Genomic DNA, 25,414 nt, shown 5'->3' on the forward strand with positions numbered 1-25,414 from the left:
TGATATCATAATGTAAATGAAAATTAAAACCAACTAAAATCCATTGAAGCAAGAAAAGATAGCAGTATGAACCTTGGCTGGCAGACTAGTCTCTTCTGTTGTTCAATCTCTCATGAATGTTCATTGGTAAATGAAAATTGCAAGGGATGATATAAACTGATGCATCTGTTTGAAATAACATATCTAATCTTCTGCTCCAGAAGATGTTCACAGGGTTTGACAGCAAACTCTAATACATATTCATAACCAATACACTTTGTGACCAAGGGAAATTGAGGCAAGTGCAATGGAATGAAGTGTGAGGAAGCAGCATGCCAATTTTAAATTTAATTATAGAGATGGGGGGAAGGATGCACTGAGATAGTATATCTTCATCCAGCTGTCATGGAGCATTACCAAAAAATCATGCTACATATTTGACAGAAGAAATATTATTTTTGGCTAAGCACTTGATAAAACCAGCAGATTCTGGGGAAAACAAGATTCTGAGATCCTATTAGAAACTATTTTTTTATGTAGAGAAAAAGAAGCACTGCAGAATTTTAATCATCTAAAAAAAATTATTTTTTTCAGACTTAAGAAAGATTTCTGGTCCACACAAGATTTCAGTTCATGGAATGTTTTTGCCATGTTTAAGTCCTAAATTCAGTTTGAAATTAGGAAAAGCAATAATTAGTGTGATTCTTGTGATTTTTTTACTTTTGGTAACCTAGAGCCATGTGTCATTCAATGGGATCAGCATCCCTGGACTCCCCAATCTAACGTAAGTACTCGAAGAGCATAGACTTCAACTACCTTGTTCAGAGCTGGTGCTGAGGGCTTAGAATAGTGTTTGGCCTGGAGAAGTCACTTAATAAGTGTTTGTTGAATGAATGAATAAATCTACCTCATGATACCTTGTATGATGTACATGTTCAATATATATTTTTATTAATAAATAGATCAATGGATGGAAGTACTTCTCTAAGTGGTTTACAACTTGCCATTTGACATTAATTTTCAGAATCTGAAAGTAAATACTCAGCAATGGATAAAGGCAGTGCAACTTGGGTCAGTGACATGTTAACCCACTATCAGCTTTGACAAAGGAGAAAATACCCAGATTTCTGACTAAATTGGATTGTGATCTCTCTGTAGTTTTAAAGTAAGACTTGTATTCTTGTCTTGGGAAAGTCCATGTTTACAGAGTAGGAAAAAAAAGAAAAATTTTTTCCCCTCATTTCATTATAAAATATTGCTATAGGAAAAAGTCAAGGAAAAAACAAAGATAAACGACATTTCTAAGAGTCGGCAGATTTGGAAAGATTTGTGTCTGCTTTGGGAATGTTTGATCTGTTTTGCCAGCAAGTATGTCGGTGTTCAGCCATACTGGAACTATTTTTTAGAAACCAGTTGGTGACTCTTAAGAAGAATGAGAATACCCCAGCTTGGTGAGGTATAGGCAGTCTCATACTTTGTTAATGGAAATGTAAATTTGTTGAGTCTTCTGGAGGAAGATTTCACAAAATATATCAAAAACTTGTGCAAATTCTTTGACTCAGCAATTCTGCTTCTAGGGAATTTCCCTCAGGAAATAATTGGACAAACAAGCAAAGATGTATGTTGCAGGGTGGTTTATATGAAACGGGAATGCATTGGGAACTATTGAAGTTTTTATTAACAGGGGTTATAAATTTTATGCCTTTCCGTAGAATATTCCGTGGCCATTAAAATGATGTTAAAGACCAATATATATTATATATACCATGGCATAGCTTCATGGTATGATGGAAAAAGCAGCACACAAAGGTATGTAAATCATGACACCATTTGGTAAATAATGCACAGGTATTTCTGTTTCTGCCTAGGAACAAGTCTGGTAGGCTTTTGGCGTTACGGAGGATTTTAATTTTTGGCTTATCTATATTTTGCCTTTTCTATAGTAAACAAGGATTATTTTATGCAAAAATAAATAATTTTTAAATGAGTTGGCACACTCATATATTGCTAATTGAAAGTACGTGATCTCTTCTTGGTGAAAAAAAGGGCTGTCAAGTTTCTTAGAAAGGGTATATTTTCAGAATTCTGTGCTTAGCCTTAGTGCTCAGTTTTTATATAAGTTACAGTGAAATCCAAATCTTAACAAAGCTCAAAAGCTGAAGAGTATGTAACAGAGTACATGCTTTTTTTTTTTTTTCTTAAAGACAGCTCACAAGAACTGACTGTAGCTGCAGAAAATGCTTTCTAGGCAAAAGGAGATGATTTTTAGAATATTCTTTGAAAGGGATTCAGGAAGACAGGAAGATTTTCTAAAGGTCTAAAGTCGTGCTTGCTGAGATAATCAGCCAGACATTCTGAGTATATTAGCTTCCTTGCAAGAATAATGAGAGGCCATAGCTGGTTATTTTCTTACTCATAGTTACCTAGACATAGCAAAATAAATTTGTTAACATCATCTTAGAAAGAGCTGAATGAGAATACGTTTTCTAATGGATCATTCACTCTTCAATTTTATTAGAAAAGGAGTTCTAATAGATGCAGGAGTACTAATTATTGCTCAGAAACACCAGACACAGAATCATGACTAATAGGAGTGAAAGGGTATACTTTAAAACATTATGAGGTAGTTTTTATTTGGAAGGCCTACATTCAAATTAGAACAAATTGTCTATGGGAAGAAGGTTTTGTTAAAGCTATACTAATTAAATTTTCAGTTGAAGGGACTGAGAATTATTTTATGCTCTATGTTTTACAATGAAATCCAATTTCATAAATTCTTAATATTTCCCTAGCTAGGCTAAATATATGCTTGTGAATTTAACTTGACGTGGATGTGTCTTCAACAATAATAAATATTGTTTGAATAAAATTGTTTAATGTGGGACTTCCCTGGTGCATATTTATTTAGAATGAAGGATTTTCATGGTAAAACCATGGTTTTATTTTAAAACTAAAAGCAAAAAAAGCTAGTGAGTGAACAATTAGTAATAGAATTGCCAAGTATATCATACAATTGTGCTTCTCTGTCACATTTCATAAATTGGAAGTATTTCTCAAACTCTCCCCTGGTGCATATTGGCATTATCCATGTGCAGAAAATTATAAAGTTGATCGTATATGTTACTTTGGGGAAGAAAATTTATTTTCTTCTTTGTTTATGGTCTATTTGCCATTCCATATTCTAGAATGTAAAAAAAGAAGTTGTCTTGGTATTTGTCAGAACAGTTTCTTGTTCGTAGAAATAAAAATAAATTACAAACTTATAGGAAGAAAATAAGGTTTGGCTTTAAAATGCTTTTTGTTAAAGGGATAATGATATAGATTTGAGAGGCTGATTGATATCATTACATAATAGTTTAAAATACAAGATCAACTTGACTTAGCTTTCAGGAACAGTTTGCAGTTTGGGCTCAAATGGAGTGTTGTTAAGATCAGGTTTCTTTCCGTACTCAAAATCTGGGTCACTGAAAAATTTCCATCATCTAAACTTTTTAGTCTAAAAATAATTTAACAAAGTTAAGAATGATGGACTTCTGAGTAGTTCAAATGGCTAAATACCAATTATTTCTCAGAAAGTTAATTTAATTAAAAGCTTAGACTAACTTCTATTAAACACTTGATTACTTAGTTCTCAGACACGTGGTATCTCAGTTAACCGTTCTTATTAAGACTTTATATTTTTAGAGCAGTTTTAGGTTCACAACAAAATTAAGGGGAATATACAGAGGTTACTCATATACCCCTTACCCTGAAACATGCATACCCTCCCCCATTATCCACATCCCCACCAGAGTAGTACCCTTGTTACAACTCATAAATCTACTTTGACACATCATACTCACCCAAAGTCCACAGTTTGCATTAAGGTTCACTCTTGGTGTTGTACATTCTATGGGTTTGGACGAATGTATCACGACATGTATGCGTTAATGCGGTTCCATACAGAGTAGCTTCACTGCCCTGAAAATTCTCTGTGCTCTGCCTATTCATCGTCCTCCACTTCTCCAGTCCCTGGCAACCACTGATCTTTTTACTATCTCCATAATTTTGCCTTTTCCAGAATGTCATGTAGTTGGAATCATACAGCGTGTAACCTTTTCAGATTGGCTTCTTTCAGTTAGTAACCTGCATTTAAGTTTTTTCATGGCTTGAGAGCTCATTTCTTTTTAGCACTGAATACTATTCTATTCTGTGGATGTACTATAGTTTATTTATCCATTCACCTATGAAGTACATCCTGGTTGCTTCCAAGTATTGCTAGTTATGAATAAAGCTGCTATAAAGATCAGTGTGCAGGCTTTCGTGTGGATATTCGTTTTCAAATCCTTTGAGTAAATCCTAAGGAGTGTGATTGCTGGATCTACATATGGTAAGAGTATGTTTAATTTTGTAAGAAACTGCTAACCTCTCTTCCAAGGTGGCTCTATGATTTTACGTTGCCACCAGCAACGTATGAGAATTCCTGTTACTTTACATCTGTGTCAGCATTTACTGTTGTTAGTGTTCCAGATTTTGGCCATTCTAACAAGTATGTAGTAATATATCACTGTTGTTTTAATTTGCATTTCCCTGATGACATGATATGGAACATCCTTTCATATGCTTATTTGCCATCTGTATATGTTCTTTGGTGAGGTATCTATTAAGGTCCTTGGCCCATTTTTAATTGGATTATTTGTTTTCTTATTGTTGAACTTTAAGAATTCTTTGTATATGTTGGATGAATTATTTATCAGATGTATCTTTTGAAAATACTTCCCTGTCTATGGCTTGTCTACTAATTCTCTTGAAATTGTTTTTCATGAGAAGGTTTTAAATTTTAATGAAATCCAGATTATGAATTCTTTCTTTCATGGATTGTGCCTTTGTTGTTGCATCTAAAAACAAACCTAAATGACCAAACTCAAGGTCATTTAGGTTTGTTTCTATGTTATCTTCTAAGAGTTTTATAGTTTTGTGTTTTACATTTAGGTCTGTGATCCATTTTGAGTTAATCTTTGTGAATGGTATAAGGTCTGTGTCTAGATTCATTTTTTTGCTATGTGGATGTCCAGTTATTCCAGCACCATTTGTTGAAGATTTTATTTTTTCTCCGTTGTATTGCTTTTGGTCCTTTGTCAAAGATCAGTTGACTGTGTTTATATGGGTCTGTTTCTGGGCTCTCTATTCTGTTTCATTGATCTGGTTCTATATTCTTATGCCAATTCTTATGCCAACAACACTGTCTGGGTTACTGCAGTTTTATAATAAATCTTGAAGTTGGGTAGAGTCAGGCTTCCAACTTTGTTCTTGTCCCTTCACATTGTGTTAGGTCATCTCAGTTTTTGGCCTCACCATATAAATTTGGAGTCAGTTTTTCAATATCCACAAAATAACTTGCTGAGACTTTTATTGGAATTGCATGGGATCTATAGATTATCTTGGGAAGAACTGAGATCTTGACAATACTGAATCTTCCTCTCTATGAACATGGAATATCTCTCCAATAATTTAGTTCTTGACTTTGCTGATAGGAATTTTGTAGTTTTCCTCATATAGATCTCATACACACTTTGTTAGATTTATATGTATTTCATTTTTGAGGGTGCTAATGTAAAATGATACTATGGTTTTAATATCAAATTCTTCTCATTCATTGCTGGTGTATAGGAAATCTACTGACTTTTGTATATTAATCTTGTATCCTGCAATCTTGTTATCATCACTTCTTAGTTCCAGGAGCTTTTTTGTTGATTCTTTCAGATTTTCTACATAGATGATCATGTCATCTGTGAACAAAGACAGTTTTATTTTTCTTCCCAATCATTATAATTTTACTTCCTTTTCTTGTCTTATTGCATTAAGTAGAGCTTCCAGTATGATGTTGAAAAGCAATGGTGAGAGGAAGACTTGCTTGCCTTGTACCTGAGCCTTAGTAGGAATGCTACAAGTTTCACCATTAAGTATGATGTTAGCTGTATGTTTTTGGCAGATATTCTTTACCAAGTTGAGGAAGTTTCCTTCTATTCTTAGTTTACTGAGAGTTTTGATCATGAATGGGTGTTGAATTTTGTCAAATGCTTTTTCTGCATTTACTGATATGTCATTTAACCTTCATAATCATTTTCTTGAGACTGATATTTTGCTATATCCACTTCACAGATGGGAGAATTAAGCCTCAACAGTGAAGTAACTTGCCAGTAGTTCCCACAGTCTCTGGTGGAACCAGGATTAAACCTACAATTGTTTGACCTGCTCTACAATATGCTGCCTCCCTGTGCTTACTGTCAATTCTGACTCTTTGGCTCTGAGGTAGTAGAAAAATAGATTCTCTCATCATGAAGCTCACCGAACTAAACAGCCTATCAATATTAAGCTATATACTTATTTGAAATACAGATGCTTCTCATTATTCACGGATTCTGTATTTGCGAATTTGCCTACTTGGTAAAATTTATTTGTAACCCCCAAGTCAATACTCAAGGCACCTTCATGGTCATTCACACACATGTACAGAGTGGCAAAAAGTTGCAGTCTTCCAGTGTGCCGGGTCAGTGCTGAGGTCAAACTCAGTGACACCCTACCTTCTTATTCCAGCTCTCGTACTGTAAACAAGTGTCCTATTTGTGCTCCACTTGGTGCCAAGCTTTTGCATTTTGTGCTTTTTTCGGTGATTTCACTGTTTAAAATGGCTCCCCAAGTGTAGTGTAAAGTTCTGTCTAAGTGCAAGAAGGTTGTGCTGTGTCTTATGGAGAAAATACGTGTGTTAGATAAGCTTCACTCAGTCTTGACTTATAGTAATGTTGGCCATGAATTCGCTGTTAATGAATTAACAATATATATTAAAATGTCTTTCAGTGGAAACAGACATAAAACAAAATTATGAATTGATGATGAAAATATTGGACCAGAGGCTCACAGAAACCTAATGTTGTATTTCTCATAAAAGCCATGGTTCAGTATCTGCTAATTTAGTGTTTACAAAGGCTTTATAGAACATAACTACCACGAATAAAGAAAATCAGCTTATAAGGTTTCACTGTCTTTGTAATGGTGTGTTCATAGAGGTGACTTCTTGCCCTTGGATTAAAGTGTCACTGGGATATCATTTTACTGGCTATGCTAAGCTCTCTTCAGGGATTCACCCATTTTCTCTAAACCACTGTATTTGTTTCCTATTGATGCTCTAACAAATTACCAGAAACTTAGTAGCACAAACCTCACAAATGTATCATTTTACAGTTCTACAGCTCAGAATTCCAAAATGGGTTTTACAGAGCTGAAATCAATGTGTTGTCAAGATTGTCTTCCTTCTGGAGCCTCTAGGGGATAATCTCTTTCCTTACCTTGTCCAGCTTCTAGAGGTCATCTGCAGTCCTTGGTTCATAGCCCTGCATCACTCTGACCTCTGCATCCATCATCATATCAAACCTCTGACTCTCCTATCTCCCTCTGCCAGTTATAAGGACATCTGTGATTGAGGATGTCAGCTTGTAGGTCTGTCAGTTATTTGCTCTGCAGCCCCAATTCATTTAAGTATAGCACCATTATAAAGCAGATGTTTCTCTTTGCCTCTTGGAAGAATCACTGATTAGATCCACCTTTGGGGGTAGCACAGTGCTCTGGTATTTAGGACGTTTTCACTGATGTCTTTTTTTTTCCTGTTTCTAGCCCTCAGAGCCAAGTCAAACCATTTGTATGTCCAGAGAAGAGTTTGTGCAGAGGATGACAGAGATTGTTGGTTGGGGCACAAAGGAAGAATATGGAGAGCTCTTTTTCTTTTTTGCGGTACGCGGGCCTCTCGCTGTTGCGGCCTCTCCCGTTGAGGAGCACAGGCTCCGGACGCGCAGGCTCAGCGGCCATGGCTCACGGGCCCAGCCGCTCCGCGGCACGTGGGATCCTCCCGGTTCGGGGCACGAACCCGTGTCCCCTGCATCGGCAGGAGGACTCTCAACCACTGCGCCACCAGGGAAGCCCGTGGAGAGCTCTTTGATAAAGTGGATGTGGCCCAAGATGGCTGTATTAATTGGGACAAGCTGACTTCATTTATGCTGTTAACACTTTATGAGAAAGATGAACAAGCAAAGGCAATGGTGGTTCCCCAGTGGAAAGACCTTGAATGCCTCCCAGTGAAACGCAAGGACACCATTCAAAAAGTAATTTTCTTAAAAAGTTCAAGTCGTTATCTGATCATCAGGAAGGAAGGTGTAGTAGGAATCTGGGGAGAGAATTTAAAGCTGCAAGAAATGCTTCCCATCACTTCAGATGCCAACAAGCTTAAACACCTGTGGCTGACAAGTATGGCTTCTCTGGAAAATGTAAATAATACCGGTACAGAGTCTTTAGAAATAAATTTATTGCTTGTAAAAGGGGGGAAATGATAGGACAGGGCTCCTGATCAATAGCAAGTATAACACTAGCAGTGACAGAGAGCTGCATGACTCTTTTGTACCTCTCACCTCACCTGGAGGGAATGCAAGTAAAGCCAAGTGAGTTACTCCAATTCACAGACTGTTCTGTTTTGTGCCTTTAAATAGCAAGGCTGGTAGTGACTCAGATTCTTGGCTCTGTCCCCAGTGAGGCCATGCTGCATTACTAGCTGATAAGACCTTTATGACTCTGTAGTTTTTAGCAGAGTCTTGGGTCTGTACGCAGAGCTGAGAGGCTATATCAGTGCATAGCACAGCTCAGTGCAAATTCAGGGAATTGCTTATCTGATGTTGACCACTGTACTAGCCAGCTTCTTAATTTTGTTGGGTAGGGCCCGTTCAGCCCAAACACCCTCATATAACTAGACCTATGAGAAAGATAACATGCTGAAAGGAAAATCAATTTGTGAGGGAAGAATGCAGCTTAAAAAATCCATATTCTTAGTATTTTACATTAAGCAGATGGTAAATTTTACTATGAAAAAATTTAAGCTTACACACAAGCAGAGATAATCCCATTAAGAACCAATATCCACCCGTAGCCATTTACAATTCACAGCCAATCTTGTTTCATCTACATCTCCCCCTATTGAAATCCAAAACATCCAATCATCTAATCTGTAAATATTTCAGTATTTCGAAAAACGTCTCTCTTTTTAGCATAACCATAATACCATATCACATTTAATATCGATAGCAATAATTCCTTAATATCATCAAATATCCACTCATGTACATATTTCTGTGTCTTATGATTTTTTTAATAGTTTGTTAATTATTTGTTTGATAGTTTGAATCACCTAATGACTAATAATGTTGAGTATATTTCCATGTGTTGATTTGCTATTTATCCTCTTCGGTGAAGTGTCTGTCCAAATCCTTTGCCCATTTTTTATTGAGTTTATTTTGTTATTATTGAGTTTTGAGAGTTCTTTATATATTCTGGTTATATGCAATTATATGATGGATAATTTACAAATATTGTATCCCAGTTTGTGTTTTGTCTTTTCTTTCTCTTACACTGCCTTTGATATTTCATTTTCAAGATTGTTCATTGCTGGTGAATATAAATAGTTTTAAAAAGTAATCTTATATTCTACAACTTTGCTGAACTCACTTATTGGTTCTAATTGGTTTTGTTGTTGTTGTTGATTCCCTAAGATTTTCTGTATATAAGATCGTGTCATCTACGAATAGAGTTAGTTTAACTTCTTCCTTTCCAATCTGGATGCCTTTTATTTACTTTTCTTGCCTAATTTCCCTGGCTAGAAACTCCAGCACTGTGTTGAATAGAAGTGGTGAGAGAGAACAGCCTCGTCTTATTTCTGATCTTAGGGAGAATACAATCAAATTTTCACCATTAAGTGTGATATCAGCTATAGGTTGTGTTTTTGTTTTGTTTTGTTTTGTACATGCTCTTTATCAAGTTTATTTCTATTCCTAAGTTGTTGAATACTCTTATCATGAAAATGCGTTGGGTTTTGTTAAATGCTTTTCTGTATTTATTAAGATGATCATACCACCTTTTTCCTTTATTCTATTAATATGGTGTATTACATTAGTTGATATTGTATGTGTTAAACTAACCTGGTATTCCTGGTGTTGGGAGGAAGAAATTTTTCTCTACCCTTCTAGGTTGGTCCAATAATTAAACTGAAATGAGAGAGATTAACAAGGGAAATCAAACAAAAGTCTAATAACATGTATATATGGAAGGGACCAAGGAAAACTGAGTAACTCACCAAAGTGTCCAAAGTCTTCACCTTAAATATCATCTTTAACAAAGACAAAAGAGGGTGTTGGGATGGTGGTTTGGGATCTCAAAGGGAATGAAGGCAATTTACGTGAGGATGGAAAAGCAAATATTTGGTATACAAATATTTGCTGGGCCATACAGAGATGCTGGGACTCAGAGTGGACTCTAGACCCTGAGTTTCTGCCATTGCATTCTAGCCCATGGTCTTTGCAGATATCTCTGGTGATAGCTCTATTCTACGAACAGGCCCTTTATCCAAATTCTTCAGGCAGCTAGGGGGGAGGTAAAAAGAAAAACTTCTTGAGTCTTCTGTTTCTTAAAAACAATCAACCTAAATTAATCCTCATGCCAAATAGACACATTTTGAGGTGGCAAATTTTGTTTCCCTACACTGGTATAAATATTACTTCGTCACGGTGTGTAACCTTTATTATATGTTGCTAGATTCTCTTTGATGGTATTTAGCTGAAGATTTTTACATCTCTATTCATTAGGAATATTGGTCTGCAGTTTTCTTTTCTTGTGATGTCTTCGTGTGGTTTTGGTATTAGGAAATACTGGCCTCATAAAATGATTTGGAAGGTGTTCTCTCCATTTCTAGTTTTTGGAAGAGTCTGAGAAAGATTGGGGTTAATTCTTTAAATGTTTGATAGAACTTATTAATGAAAAGCCATCCAGGCCTGGGATTTTCTTTGTGGGAGATTTTTTTGATTACAAATTCAATCTTTCTATTTATTATATGTCTGCTGAGATTTTCTATTTCTTCTTAAGTTAGTTTAGGTCATTTTGTGTTTCTAGGCATTTGTACCTTTCATTTCAGTTATCTAATTTGTTGGCTTACAGTTGGTCATGGTATTCTCTTATAATCCTTTTCTCAACTTCTGTAAGGTTGATGGTAATATCTACTCTTTTATTTCTGGATTTAGTAATGTGTATCTTCTCTCTTTTTGGGGGGGTTAGTCTAGCTAAAGTTTTGTCAATTTTATTTACAAATGTCTTTACCCTTTCTTAAATAGTTTTTAGGATTTTATTTGACTTAGGAAGGCTACTTACAGAATTTTTATCAATTTATTTCTGTGAAAGCCTCTGCTTGCCTCATAAAACGTGGTTTGTAAAGTTTCTGTATGGTTGTGTGATGCTGTAGACCTCTATGTCTTTGTCTTTCCTGTGATTAGTTACCTAGTCTCCCATGGGTGGAAGAAGTTGGGGGTCTGTGAAGTAGCGATAGGGAAGAAAGTGTGTTCAAATGGGAAAGTTTTTATCTTGCCTAGAATACTTGGTTAGAATAAAGCACATTTGTGCCACCATGCTATACTTCTGTAATACATTAAGGACCCTCAGGTGAAAATGTCTGATTTGGTGCTAAGATTTGCATGTCTGCTTTTCATATTGTTTTCACTAAATCCATCAGAAATATTTTCTGATTTTCTACTTTGCTACTTTAGATAGCAGTGGCTTTTACAAGAAAAGAGATTTGTTTCTATGATCTGCTGTCCAAAGAAGAACTTCCTTGTCAATATAAACTCCAAGGCCTGAAAGGAACACCAATTTGCATGGATTATTGGTACGACCCTTTTGATGCCAATGAGTCAATTCTTTCTCTTGGGGACGTAACCGGAAAGGTAAGTGAGGGAAGGATAAGGTTGAACACTATGGATTTAATCATCAAAGCTTAGCTCAAAATAGAAATAGAGTACAATGAATGTGACCCCCTAATTGAACTACTTTATAGATTATAAGGCCACACACCTTGGACATGAAAAAGATGGATTAGGTCATAATTCCCCTCCTTGCATATGAAAACCAATCTGCCCTATGGTTTGCTTGCCTGTGTATAGTCTCATCTTCCTTATTTAGGAAAAAAGTATTTGCTAACTTTTTCACCATAAGATGCTTAATCTATTAGACCCCAATATTAATAAACATTTAATATTGTGTCTAAAGTTATCTCTAATAATTCTTTCAAATTGTTCACATTTTCATTTATAAGATTTCAGGCTTCTCAGTAGCAAGCTCCTGGGAAATGCTTATTTCCTGTCTCATGTGACAAAGGAATAGGTGCATTAGAGAGAGCAGCACTGAGCCCCAGACACTGCATACAATGATTTCTGTCTTCCCATCAAATTCCACCCGACCTCTGAAAAATGACTTCTTACTGAACGACAGTAGAATATGCCTGTGAATGCTGAAATAGTCTAACCTAAACGATTTCCACTCATAATTATGTAAGCCTTTCATCTTTACTGTTTTGTTTTTTTTTTTTTCCGGTATGCGGGCCCCTCACTGTTGTGGCCTCTCCCGTTGCGGAGCACAGGCTCCGGACGCGCAGGCTCAGCGGCCACGGCTCACGGGCCCAGCCGCTCCGTGGCATGTGGGATCTTCCCGGACCGGGGCACGAACCCGTGTCCCCTGCATCGGCAGGCGGACTCTCAACCACTGCGCCACCAGGGAAGCCCTCATCTTTACTGTTTTTAATGACAAATAGATCATAAAAGCAAACAAATAAAATGCCCTTGGTAATTGCATTAGCAACCTTGTAGTGTCATGTCTTTCAATATAACTGCCTGCAACCTTTAAATAATATTAAAGAAATGCCTGTTAATTCAATACCTATTCCTTATTAATCATAAAGAGCATAGAATCTTCTTGCAACAGTTACCCTACCCATGTTTGTTTTTCTTGTAATGTCTCTCTCAAGGTTCAAGTAATTGCTTTCACAACGGCCTTGATTTCCCTTTTTGAGCATCCTGCTGGTGCATGTGAAGATGAAGAAGCAGCTGTGACCATTAACTGGGCAGAGCCGTGCTCTGGACGTCACAAATGTTGCTATACGTTAGGGCACAAACTTCATTGTGGAGACTGGGTCAGACAAGGTACTGAATTTAAATAACAATGAAGGAAACAGTCACCTTAGACTTCTACATTTACATTCTTAATGAAAATGTTTCACACACAGTGTTCAAGTCTAGAAACTAATAATTGATTCCCTGGAGGTTTTGACCTGGACTCTGCTATCCCCTGCACACTAGCAGGAATTACTTCTTTCTTTTTTTTCCTTCTAAAATTTATGCCTCATACAATTAATTCAGGCGAGCTGTGCAGTCAAGAAATCTCAAGACAGGAGAGAAAATTGTCACAGAATCTATTTAACTTCACCCCAACTCTGATCCGAACTAATTTTGTTTAGTCACATTTGGGCCTACTTAATAAAAGAATTTAACAGGTACCCTCAAAACACTCCCTTGCTTTCTTTATATTCTCATGGGAAGTGTATTAGTTTGACTGCCTTCAGAATGGACTCTTCTCAGTTTTCTTTTCTTTTTTCTCTTTTTTGATATAATGACTGAGTTGCTCTGATCTAGAGTACTTGAGTGGCAGTTTTCTGTGTGATAGGATTATGTTATAAAACAGCATCTATGGAAGGCCAGGACTTTCTTAAAACCTAGTCAACAATGAGTTTGTTAGTTTCACAGTATGCCTAATGTTTTACAGAATTTGCATCTGCTAGTTCAAGATCCATACGTGCAGTTTCTGCTCTGATACCTCCTTTGGTCCAGACACTAAGGACTATGTTATTTTTCTCACTTCTAAACTGCTACCTTAAATAATGCTACATTCCAATAATGATTGGAATGGAAACTGTCAATCTCATTGTTGTATTGTAGGTATATTCCTAATATTCTTTGAAGAAGAGGTAGTCAAAATGGACCCAACTGTTGGCTTTTATGGTAGTTTTCCCCTCTTTGAGTTTTAGGAGTTTGGAACTAATTCCTTAATGCATAACCTACAATAATAATATCCCACATGATGAGCTATAGGTTCTGCACTTTTGTCTTCAATATAAATCATACCATGTCTTTGGTACTTTCTACCTATCCTGTAATTCTGGCATGATATAAATTGTGGGAAAACCAAAAGATAAAATTTTTTGGTCATCCACTATGTGTGACAGGCACAAAATTATGTGTTACGTTTTCATACTTGGAAACAAGAAAGTACTAGAAAGTGAAGAGAGTCCTTGAAAGTGAGGGAGGTATTACAGCTGCTTCCAAACAAGCATGATATTTTAATACATAAACTAAAGACTAAAAAGACCACAGTAGTAAAGTTATAGTTCTTGAAATCTGCTTGTAGTAAGTTCCCTGAAGTTTAGTTTGAGTTCCATGACCTTAAATTAATATGAATAAGTACAGAGAAGAAGCTAGCTAATAGAATTCTGTTTTTGAAAAGGTTGGGGATGTAAACAAGGTTTTAAAATTGAGATCATTTGTCTGAATATGAGTAGTGTCTAAATACCCTCTTCACACTCAGGGAGAGAATGAAAAGCTCTCACTCTAGACTGTCACAATTTCATTTAAACCTCTCAAAAACCAGCGCTGCTGGTGAAGTAATCTGCTGATGAGCTCTTGTCTGTTAAGTTGCAGGACAAGAATTTTTCTCTAGGTCAATGTGAATTCATTGCTCATCATATTTCCAACATATCATTCTGATTTGTAGTTCTTTTACTTACTGACAAAAGAATATGCGAACTTAGTTTAGCATCAGCAGTAGATATTCATGTTTATGACCTAAGGAATCCACCTTTGGAGTTTAGCCTCTAAACCACGGCAATTAGGAATTGGCTACAGACAAGTTTTATATATATTAAAAAATTAGGGATCTTTGTTATCTAATTTGGATTATATATGTCTTAGCTCTTTGAATTAAAACTCATAATCAAGCGAATAGTCTTTGGAAGAATAGCTGAAAGGATATATTTACTTTAGTCCACTTATTTAAATCAGTCGACAATTATTTATATTTTATGTGCTCTAAAACTGTCTTAGGCATTGGAGGCAGTGGAAGAAAGATAAATTATAGGCTTAACTCAAAAAACTTAATAGGTAAGTAAGAATTAAAGACATATAAAAGCATGTATTTGAACATTGTACAATGGTACTGAAAATTAACTACTAAATCATATAAACAAGATTTTGACTCCTATTGTAATTCTTAAGCAGGAAAAGACATGAGGAAGAACTTCAAGGGTGAGTGGTGGTATTCGAAGGATGGATGGGTAGAGGGAAAAAAAGAGAGCATGGTGAACATAAATAAAGGTAGGCAAGTAGGCACAATAATGGAGGGCGAGATGGACATGAATAGATCAGAGATGGAGTATTAAGGACATAACAGTGCCTAGGTCTAATAAGGATGTCTGTTGGAAGATCTTGGCAACCAGGCCAAGTTCACATTTAACAGAAAAAATGAAACAGGGAAGCATTGAATGTTTTTGAGGAAATTTGGGCAGACCTGATGTAGACAGCATTTAGGAAAATTTTATTTAGTAGTTTTGTCCAGCATAGATTGGAGGACAAATAAAGAAACTGCAATCAGATTGGCTAGTTGGGATCATGAGAAAATGGAAATGATAAAGCAAGAAGACAAACAAGCAACCTTTTGAAACAGGAATCTTCAGGGCTTGAGGTCTGAAATGTGGAATGATGAGCCATTTTAGAATATCTCACAAAGACTTCTGTTCCCAGGTTGGGAATGTTCTACTTGCAGTTGACAGATGCCCTCCTGGGCCCAATGCTCAGACTCTCCCCGGCTCACTTTCTCAATGTTGACTACTTCTAGGATTCTTTATTCTGAGATACTCCTGATCTGCCACAAAAGAAGAATCTTTCTTACCAGTATTGTTCTGATACTTCCCTTCCCTTTGCCAAGCTTCATGTTTGTCTCTTCAACCATCTAATTCAGATGGACTCTTCCTTGTGTAATTTGCAAACTTCTCAGTTTTGGCTTTGCTCCTGGGTTCCTACAAATTTCTGTACCCACATCAGAATTTTGGTTCTGCCTGTCATAACCCTCCCAATCCCAGATGTCCCAAATTTGGATGTCTCACATACAAATCACATTTATACATAAATTGAAAATTAAAACAATATTCTTAGGGCAGGAAATATGTCCTTTATTCTCTTAGTGTCCTTTATAACACGTAGTATACTGTTTCATACAACTTTCCCTTTCTCACTGATTTTAAGCAATCTGATTGTGATGTGCCTCAGTTTTCTTGGTGTGTGTGTGTGTGTGTGTGTGTGTTTATGCTGACTGGAATTCATTGTGATTCTTGGATTTTCATTAAATTTGAAATTTTTTCTATTGCTATTTTTTCTGAAGTTTTTTGTCTCCCCCTCTTTTTTTTTTTTTCTTTTCTGTAAGATGCTTGGTATTGCCCTACTAGTTATGGAGGCTTTTTCATTTTTATTCAGCTGGTTCTTTTTTTAAATCACTATGCTTTAGTTGAGTTGGATTCTATTTCTATGTCTTCAAGTTCCTGGATCTTTTCTTCTGAGATATTGCAGAGTGGTTTCAAAGGGTGAGTGAGGCTGCCTCTGTGGTTCAGGTGGGCTAGCGTGCCCCAGTCTAGTGCCTCGCTTGGGGGCATCCCTGTAGAGACCTGTGGTGTGGGCTGCAGCCAATGGAGCCCTGACAAGAGTGGGGCTACTTCAGAGAGCTGCGGCATAGGTGGGGCTGTTGCCACAGCGTGGGCAGTACCTTTGGGGGTGATGTTGCTATCCCAGTACATTTGGAAGGCAGATTATCAGACCAATGGGCTATTTTTGAGCCATAAAGTTTAATGGAGTTTCCCCCTGTTAGGTTTTATATTTACTTGAGACCTATCACCTCTTTGTTCTTTCTTCTTTTTGGAATGGGAATGCCTGTCACATGCCTGTTCTACCATTTTATTTTGGAAACGTGTAACTTGTTTGATTTCACAAGTTCACAGCTTGGAGAGCAATTTACCTCAGGATGGATTGTATCCTGAGTTTTACCCATGTCTGATTTAGCTATCTGGATGAGATTTGAACTTAGACTGTAGAGTTGTTGTTGGAATGAGTTAAGACTTCTAGGACTGTTGAGATGTATTTTACATGTGAGAAGGACATGAATTTGGGGAGAGGGGCAGGGGCAGAGTGTATGGACTGGATTTTTGTGTCCTTCTCCCCCCCAAATTCATATGTTGAAGTCCTAAGCCCACCGCCTACTCCCTTATAATGGTGTCTTTGGGAGATGACTAAGTCATGAAGGTGTAGCTCTTGTGAACAGAAAGAGACCCCCAGAGAGCTCTCTCACTTCTTCGCCACATGAGGGCACAGTGAGAAGTAGGGCATCTGTGAACTAGGAAGTAGACCCTGACCAGACACCAAATCTGTCAGCACCTTGGTCTTGGACTTCCCAGTCTCCAGAACTGTGGGAGATAAATGTTTGTTGTTTAAATCACTAGGTCTTTATATTTTGTTACAGTAGCCTGGACTAAGACATTGAATAAATGTTATTAAAAATATTTCAGAAGAAAAGAGAAACCAAAAGAAATCTTGCAAATATTGGTAGACTTTTTTTTTAAGGGGGGTTATTTATGGTAAAAAGAAAATGGTCAGGGTGAGAAAAATATATTTACCGATAATGTATAGTGTAATACTCTATGAATGGCTGTTGAAGAAATGCAGTAGAAGAGAAGATAACTCAAAAAGGAGAAAGTAGAGAATATGGAAAGGTGAAGTATCTATATAAGACTTTGTCTTCTTTCAAGTTTTAGATTTAAAACTCAGGTACCTCTGAAAGGGGACTGGCTTCCGTCCTAAGCAGTGGATGACTGCCTTTTCCCAGATTTAGTCACTGGGACTCGAAGTTTAAATACAAATTTTTGGTTTTGGGTTTGCTTGCAGGTCAGGTATTTCCCTATGAGGAGAATGCAAGAAGGCTGAAATGAGGAGCCAGGAAAAGGAAGAAGGCAGGCTGGAGTCAAGTAGAGGACAGTGGGCTTAGTAGTGATTGTGCTCCTTGGTCTGCAAGACTTACTGTGTCGGGAGCAAGCAAACAATGGCTGCATCCATGTGATACTCTTTTTACCCCAGCAACATGAATTGATATTCTTAGACCTCCTCAAGAAATATTTGTACTGGGCTTCCCTGGTGGCGCAGTGGTTGAGAGTCCGCCTGCCGATGCAGGGGACACGGGTTCATGCCCCGGTCCGGGAGGATCCCACATGCCGCGGAGCGGCTGGGCCCGTGAGCCATGGCCGCTGAGCCTGCGCGTCCGGAGCCTGTGCTCCGCAACGGGAGAGGCCACAACAGTGAGAGGCCTGCGTACCGCAAAAAAAAAAAAAAGAAAAAGAAATATTTGTACTGATTTCCTTCTCAGTGTGAGGAGGGAATGTACAATTGAGGAAAGAAACTAATACATGGCAAGTTTGGTGATAATGTTTCACTGAAGCTAATGACAAAATATCTGTAAAATTGAAATGTCAAAAGAAAAACTCAGTTTCAGACATGCGAATATTAGCTTACTGCTTTAAGGTAAGGTTCATACTTATTTAAAACTTTGAAGGAGAAAATGTTTTCATTGTGTCTGAGTGGTTCTGTGGTGTATGTTAACGGAAAAATAATTACCTTCTGAAATGCTTGAAAAGTAAGTACAGTGATTTTGGGCAGTAGCGGCAAGACATAAATGTCTTCAACCTCAAAGAAGTTTCTCTTTTTTTTGGTCCCAAAGAATTGCCTTTTCATATAGACAATATCATTGGAAACCTTGAAAACCAGAGACTGAAGTACAGCTCCGGAAAGAGTGAATACTAAATTGCCAATAATGAAAATGATTGACTTTTTATTATGTTGAAAGGTGTTTCGCCCCCTTTGTTTGACCAAGGCTTCGAGTTTGAACTGATAAAATCACTAATTGCTGAGCTAATTAATGGAACTGTGCCAGGGAATTTAGAATCCAGGCAGCAGGTCGTTTCCTTCGGGAGCCTTCATAATTGATGGGACTAAGTTTGGAAGAGAAGCCAGATTTAGTGTCTTGCTGGTGTGTTTTTCCACTTCCCTGCATCTAAATCAGTCCTCCAGACAAAAATGGTGCACCACTGAGTCAGCTGGAACACGCTGCCCTTCCTGCCAGCGCCCTCACTGGGTTTAAAGCAGTTGAAATCAGCTGTGAGCCACTGGCCTCAGTTTGAAGTAAAAGATCTTTTCCTGCAGCTCGTTCCACAGTGTGGTGGAAGGGTAAGATCCATTGTATTGTGAACCTAGGTCTAATCAGTATTCTGAAAATTCATTAAATGAATTGCATTATTATTTTTAATGTACCTACCAGTGCTGAGTTAGATGTATTTTGATTTTTAAAAATGGAATAGATAGAATTATTCTTTCTTATCTTTCCTCTTTGAAATGGCAGCTGCTCAGAATGTAGAGAGCCCTGTGGTGGTCTCAGAGAATGGGACTCCAACTTCAAAATAAGAAATGCAACTGAAAATAAACTCCCTCAAACAAGAGGGCATCAAAGAAAGTTCAAGGTAGGGAGTTTTCCTAAGTCACATGACTCATAAAGTAAAAGCCTGAAAAATGATAATAAGAATTCCTAGTTAGAAATGGCCCAATTTTCTACCCTACTGTAGCTTTCATCTGTTGGCAAATGATAAAAGAGTGGCCTCATTCTAGCTTACTCTAAGGGTACTTAATAGAATTACTTACTTAGTTTTTAGGCATCACTTTTCATTTTCAAATCACTTTTTTCACATTAACTAATTGTTATTACACAGGGTTATTTTGACAGCAACATGAGGACAAAAATCCATGACAGCTTCCCTTAATGCCTTTTTTATGACTAAGGGGCAAGACAGTGGAAGAGCTGAAAGTTACCATCGTAATGGACAGACATGATCAAATTGTCTTTTATCCTCTCAAATATTATTGAAAAGTAATTTTTAAATGTTTCTTTACCAATCCCCAAACTCAGTGAGAATGTTAAAAACAACTCATATACTTTATCAGTTCATCCCATTCCCTAGCTTGATGTTTTAAAAACGTTTTCATCATAACCCATTATTTCCTTTCCTCTCTTCAAGAAGGGAGGAACACATTGACACATTTTTATATATCAGGTAATCTGATTTTAAGGAAATGGCTTTACTTTCACCTTTTACTCAGGCATTTTCAGGAGCTCTGGCATTTTACAATTTAATCAGAAATGGGTTATATCTTGGTTTAGAAATAAAGTGTGAATTGTTGAGCCTCTGATATGTACTACAAGCCTATGAATGTCACTTGCTAACCTGCAGGTTCAAATCTTACAGCAATACTTTAAATACCAGGGCAGAATGTACTTCTTTATATGTCTTTCTTTATAGCCTCAAAACTAAAGAAGATACTTGGATATAATGTGGAAACACATGACAAAGCAATTTTCTGGGTAGAAATACTTTATTTTGATTGTAGTGTAATGATATTATGGAATTTCCATGGATTTGAAGATATAATTATAGTGCTGTGTTGTATACTTTATGTATTATAATATTGCTTCATTAAGTCAAGTTATAATAACTCTTAGCATTTTCTGTAAACAAAGGGAATATTTTCATTGAGGTTGCACCTGTTGAGGATACTTGTCCTCAGATTTTATACTGTTGGTCCGTCTAGTAAAGTAGCGGTGTTAGTGTAAAAGTGATCAGCAACCTTTATGCTCCTAAAATTAATTGCTCCCCAATGAGGCTCAAAGAACTCAGTTTTATAGGAACTGATTACTCCTTCCTTCCTTCATCTCTCTTTCTTTTTTTTTTTTTTTAAGAAGGAAAGAGTAGATGAGAAAAAGATGGAAAACAAGAGGACATAGGAATACTATGTCCTAGGGGGATAAGTAGCAATAAAAAAGTGAAGAGATCAGGAAAAACTAAAGATGAAGTGGGAGTTTGGTCTGGGATTGAGAGTATGGGGAACATAAATGTAGTTGGTAATAGAAAGAACTTCAGATCACGTAATAGAAAGAACCTGGCATACATACAGCAGTGTGGCTTAGTGAAAAATAAGGATGCAGTAGTACAAAATGGAAAGCTCACAGCCAGACAGGACTGGGCTCAATCTCATCTCCACCTCCAATTAGCCACATGCCTTTGGGTGATATGGCTTTTGGACTATTTCCTCATCAGTAAATTTGGGATATCTGCCCACTAAAGATGACTACAGGATGAGGGCATCTGGCATGATGATACCTGGTAATGAATGGGAGGGATTCAAAAAATTACCCGCATAATTATTATAAGTAATCCATAGATTGAGGGAGATTACATGATGGGGGACGAGCAAGAAACGTACCATCCAGGTGAATTCTGGGCAGAGTGGAGAAATAGACCAGTTTGGCCCTTAGCAGTCTTTTTGTGTTTCACAACATTTCACAATACACTGCTCAGTGAATTATTCTGTTTGCCTAGAGCTCTGTGAGCTCTCCTTTCTGAAAGTCTCCTTTGCATTATTGCACCTCCTCCTTTTTTCCTTAGAAGTTGTTTTCTGGAATTGATTTGTAGAACCCCGGCATGAAAGATCAGTTAAACTCATTTATTTTAAAGAAGTAGAAACTAAAAAGAGAAGCCCAAAGTGGGTATTTTTTTAAAATTAATTAATTAATTAGGTTGTGTGGGGTCTTAGTTGTGGCAGGCGGGCTCCTTAGTTGCAGCTCGCGGGCTCCTTAGCTGTGCCAAAGTGGGCATTACTGAACTCAGGTTGGACTGCTCGCCACTTGAAAGCCAATACTTGAGAGACAAGTGCTGGTAGGAATGGAAAGGTTGCTTTATTCAGGAGGCCTGCAACCTGGGGAGAAGGCAGACTTGTGTTCTAGAACCAACTCAAGATTCTGCTTGGCCATGAAAGTTTTTAAAGGGAAAAAGGGGGAGTAAACTCATTTAATCATTGAGGTAGGGGGTCAGATTCATCACCATCTCCCATTGCATGCACACTTGTGGACTCCTTGTGATCTTTCTTTAAATGCTGTCTTGTTCACACAGTTGGCTTGAGGGATTACAGAAGGGGAAGCTGGGGAAAAGATCTAGTCATCTGTTAATTACTTAGTCTTCATTTCTACTTCTTTGATCTAAGGAAAGAATCAACAGGTTAGGCAAGGCATTGTGCTTGGGCAGGAGGTGAGTAGAGCATGGGGGTGCCTAGTTTAAAGGTTAGTTACAATATAGCTTTGCTAAAGTGAAAAGACAAAAGGGGCCTCCTGCAGAGAGCTGCTTCCTGCAAAGGGCTGTTCCCTGCAAAGAGCAAAGCATATCCATTGTTAGTAACAGAAACTTTAAGAATCACTTGAAAAAGCAGGTGAAGTGTTTTGCAATCCCAAATTACTTGGTAGCTGGAGATTAATTACCTGAGTTCTTCAGATCTATCATGGTTGGGCTTCATGAGTAGAAGGGGGGAGGTTCCCCAGATCCTGATATTTTATACAAAATTTTGTGTGTATACACATCTTTCTGGTGGAGAAGGTCTATATCTTTCATCAGATTCCCAAAGGAGCATTTAATATCTCAAGTTTTAAGAACTATGGTTTAATTCTCTAGACTATAGAAGGATGGCAGTGCTCTAAGGAATGTATTCTAGTGTCTTGCTGCTCCAAGTGTGGTCCTAAGAGAGCATCAACAACCACAACTGTGGATCGTTAGCAATGCAGCACCTTAGGTTTTCTGAATATCTGCGTTTTAACACCGATCTCTAGGTGACAGTTGTGCATATGAAAATATGAGAAGCCCTGTTCCAGGCGTCAGGAGATCAGATTTGACTTTGTACTCTGGCTCTGCCAAACGCTAATGTCCAATCCCGACTGGATTTTTAATATTGCACATTATATGACATTAAACTACCAAACTCAGAATCAGAATGCTTGGGCTCTAGTTCTGAGTTGGACAGCAGTCAGTTGCTGACTTTGGCCAAATCTCTGAACCTGCACGGGTCTCTATTTCTTAGCCTGTAAAATAAAGGAGTAGATTCGTCTTCTTTGAGCTCTGAATTTACCTTTTGTTTCCCACACATGTGTTTTGTCACCACTTATCTCTTGAAATGCTCTCTTTTTGTCAGGGCCCACCAAATGTCTTCCAAACCCTGAAGCCCACACTGGTTTCTTTCATCTTTGAACCTCTATTATAATTTCTGTACTACTCAATTTATCCCTTTATTGTATACTAAAGTTTTCTGTAATTGTTTGATTTGTGTATCTTGTTTTCCAAGCTTGGGACCATCCAAGCTATGTCTATTTCTTCTCTTATTAAAGGTATCATAGCACAGGGCATGTAGTAGACGCCTAATAAATCTGAAGATTGGATGCTGTGTTTTGAGAGAGGACATCTATATGTGACACATGAAGAGCCCCAATCTCCTTAGTTTTAAATTGGTCATGTTAAAACATATAAGTCCCAGTTGCTTTCAGAAGCAATCATCTTAATAGAATAAGCTCAAAGGAAAGAATGTGTTGAGCTATACTTCTGCCTCTCAGAATTTCCTTGTCTTTAGTAATTCGGAAATGTATGTATTCATATATATGTGTGTATATATATATGCATATGTATATACACACATCTATATAAAGCAAATTAAACTCTTTCACCAAAATAGTAAGACTATTTCCAAGTTAGTTACTAATAAGTTAGCTTGCCATTTCCAGCACAGCTAACAATACAAATACTGTGGTTCTCACTTGGAGAAAGAATTTTTAAAATAATCTTAAAATGACAGAGGACAGAAGACTCCTGTGTTAGAGAAAAAAGACTTCGTTACTCCCAGCACAGCAAGTCCCATGAGTATCCGCATATTTGTGTCAGTTCCCCTTGACACCCAAGTCCCACAGAGGCAAAGCAGACATTTGCAGATGAATGCCTGCGCATGCAGTGGGTCATGTTACAGGAGAGGAACCCTGAGTTTAGAGAACCTGAATCTTCTACAGTGGGCAGGCGCGTGCTATCTTTTGCTCCAGAGTTATTCTTGGTAGTAAGTTTGTCTATCATTTGCTGCAAAGGGAGAAGCGATCTTACATTCTAAGGCTGTTTTCTATGTAAACATCTTTAACAAGATAGTGTGGAACGAACTGCTGTCAGGGATTAGTTTCATAAGAAGTGCAGGAATGCTAGTGATCCATTGAGAATTGTATTCCAAGAGTGTTATTCTTGATTCTGTATAATAAACAGATCAGAAACATTTTCAAGAGCTGTCCTATTAAAGCAACTTTTCTTAAGCTGTACAAAGTTCCAACATCCCTCTTTATGTGAGGCAGAAATTTGGTCTTGAGGTCAAATCAGAAATCTTTCACCTTGGGGCACAAATCATTGTCTTACTAAAATGCAAAAGAGAACTGCCTTCTAACCGTGGAGGGCTTAGTGGTTTGAAGTTGGTGACAGAGTAGCTATGTCTTTTGGAGAGTCTGATAGGAATGCACAGGTCGTTCTGACAAAAGGCAGCAGGATCACTTTTGTTGCTTGGGAAGTGGGATTTTGCTGCCCGCTTAGTACTAGATAATCAGGAACAGGGGAACAGCCAATCAGCCTGGGCTTCTAGCTGTGTTTGTGACTCTTGGCAGAGCATTGAGTCCAGGACACCGCACTTTCAAACATTCTAGACCGGTCAAAACATAAACAAAACAATGGGTTGGGCGTGAGCCGGACCTTGAGAGCAGCAGATGGCTGCTGAGTTCCTGTTTGCCTGCTTTCGGCCCAAGAGGAAGAACCCAGTGTTTTGGCCAGATGCTTATATCTCGAGAATCCCACATGATTCTTGTCATTAATATTGTTTCCTGTCATGTGTTCTAATTATAAAGATGTTTAAGCTATCGTTGGGGGGGAGGAAAAGTCTGGATGCAGACTTTGATGTAACTTTTCACTGTGGGTTCTTTGGTGAGAGAAGGGTTTAGTGAGGTGTTCTCTAAGTGTCAGTTTGCATCATCATAATCTGAGTTTAATTTTATCTTTTAAAACAATTCTATTTTGCCTGTATCTTTTGAGAAATCGACTAAAGGTTGTTTTCTTTTCTTTTCTTTTTTAATCAGTTACTTACAATGCGTCCTTAGATGCTATTATTTCCAGTACAACCAGCAATACACACACTGGGGTGCTGACATGGAGAGAGAAATCAAAAAAGCGTCTTAAAATGACATCCTTCAACATTGCCCAGGGCATTCGTGCTTTTGATTACCACTCTCGTGTCAAGTTAATTGGTATGTAAAATAAATCATGATAACTACGAGGGACTCATCAATAGTCTGGGATGCATAGCCGTACGCATGGAGCCTCTTCACCATGTTGCTTTATCGCCAGGGAGACCAACTTGAGCAGCTCACATTTTATTACGTCTGACAATGATGCATTATGGTGTGCAGTGTATATGAACTACATTGGGGTGACAAGATGAGAAAGTTCCCCAGTGCTTTAATGAGTCTTTTTATCAGAATTGGTGGGGAATGTAAAATGACATAGAGAAAGAAT

The 25,414-nt window shown here is 37.5% G+C and overlaps 1 protein-coding gene across 1 annotated transcript in view; it reads left to right on the plus strand.

Moving 5' to 3' along the window:
• Nucleotides 1-25,414, plus strand: part of WDR49 (WD repeat domain 49) — a 172,525-nt gene that overhangs the window by 55,024 nt on the left and 92,087 nt on the right. Inside the window, 5 exon segments of the mRNA XM_029213739.1 lie at nucleotides 7,630-7,746; nucleotides 7,944-8,289; nucleotides 11,593-11,765; nucleotides 12,842-13,016; nucleotides 24,979-25,146. Of these exon segments, the coding sequence (XP_029069572.1) occupies nucleotides 7,630-7,746; nucleotides 7,944-8,289; nucleotides 11,593-11,765; nucleotides 12,842-13,016; nucleotides 24,979-25,146 (979 nt within the window).

This window comes from Monodon monoceros, unplaced genomic scaffold (genome assembly GCF_005190385.1).
Source record: "Monodon monoceros isolate NGI ecotype Baffin Bay Population unplaced genomic scaffold, NGI_Narwhal_1 Super_Scaffold_11, whole genome shotgun sequence".
NCBI classification, from domain to species: Eukaryota; Metazoa; Chordata; class Mammalia; order Artiodactyla; family Monodontidae; genus Monodon; species Monodon monoceros.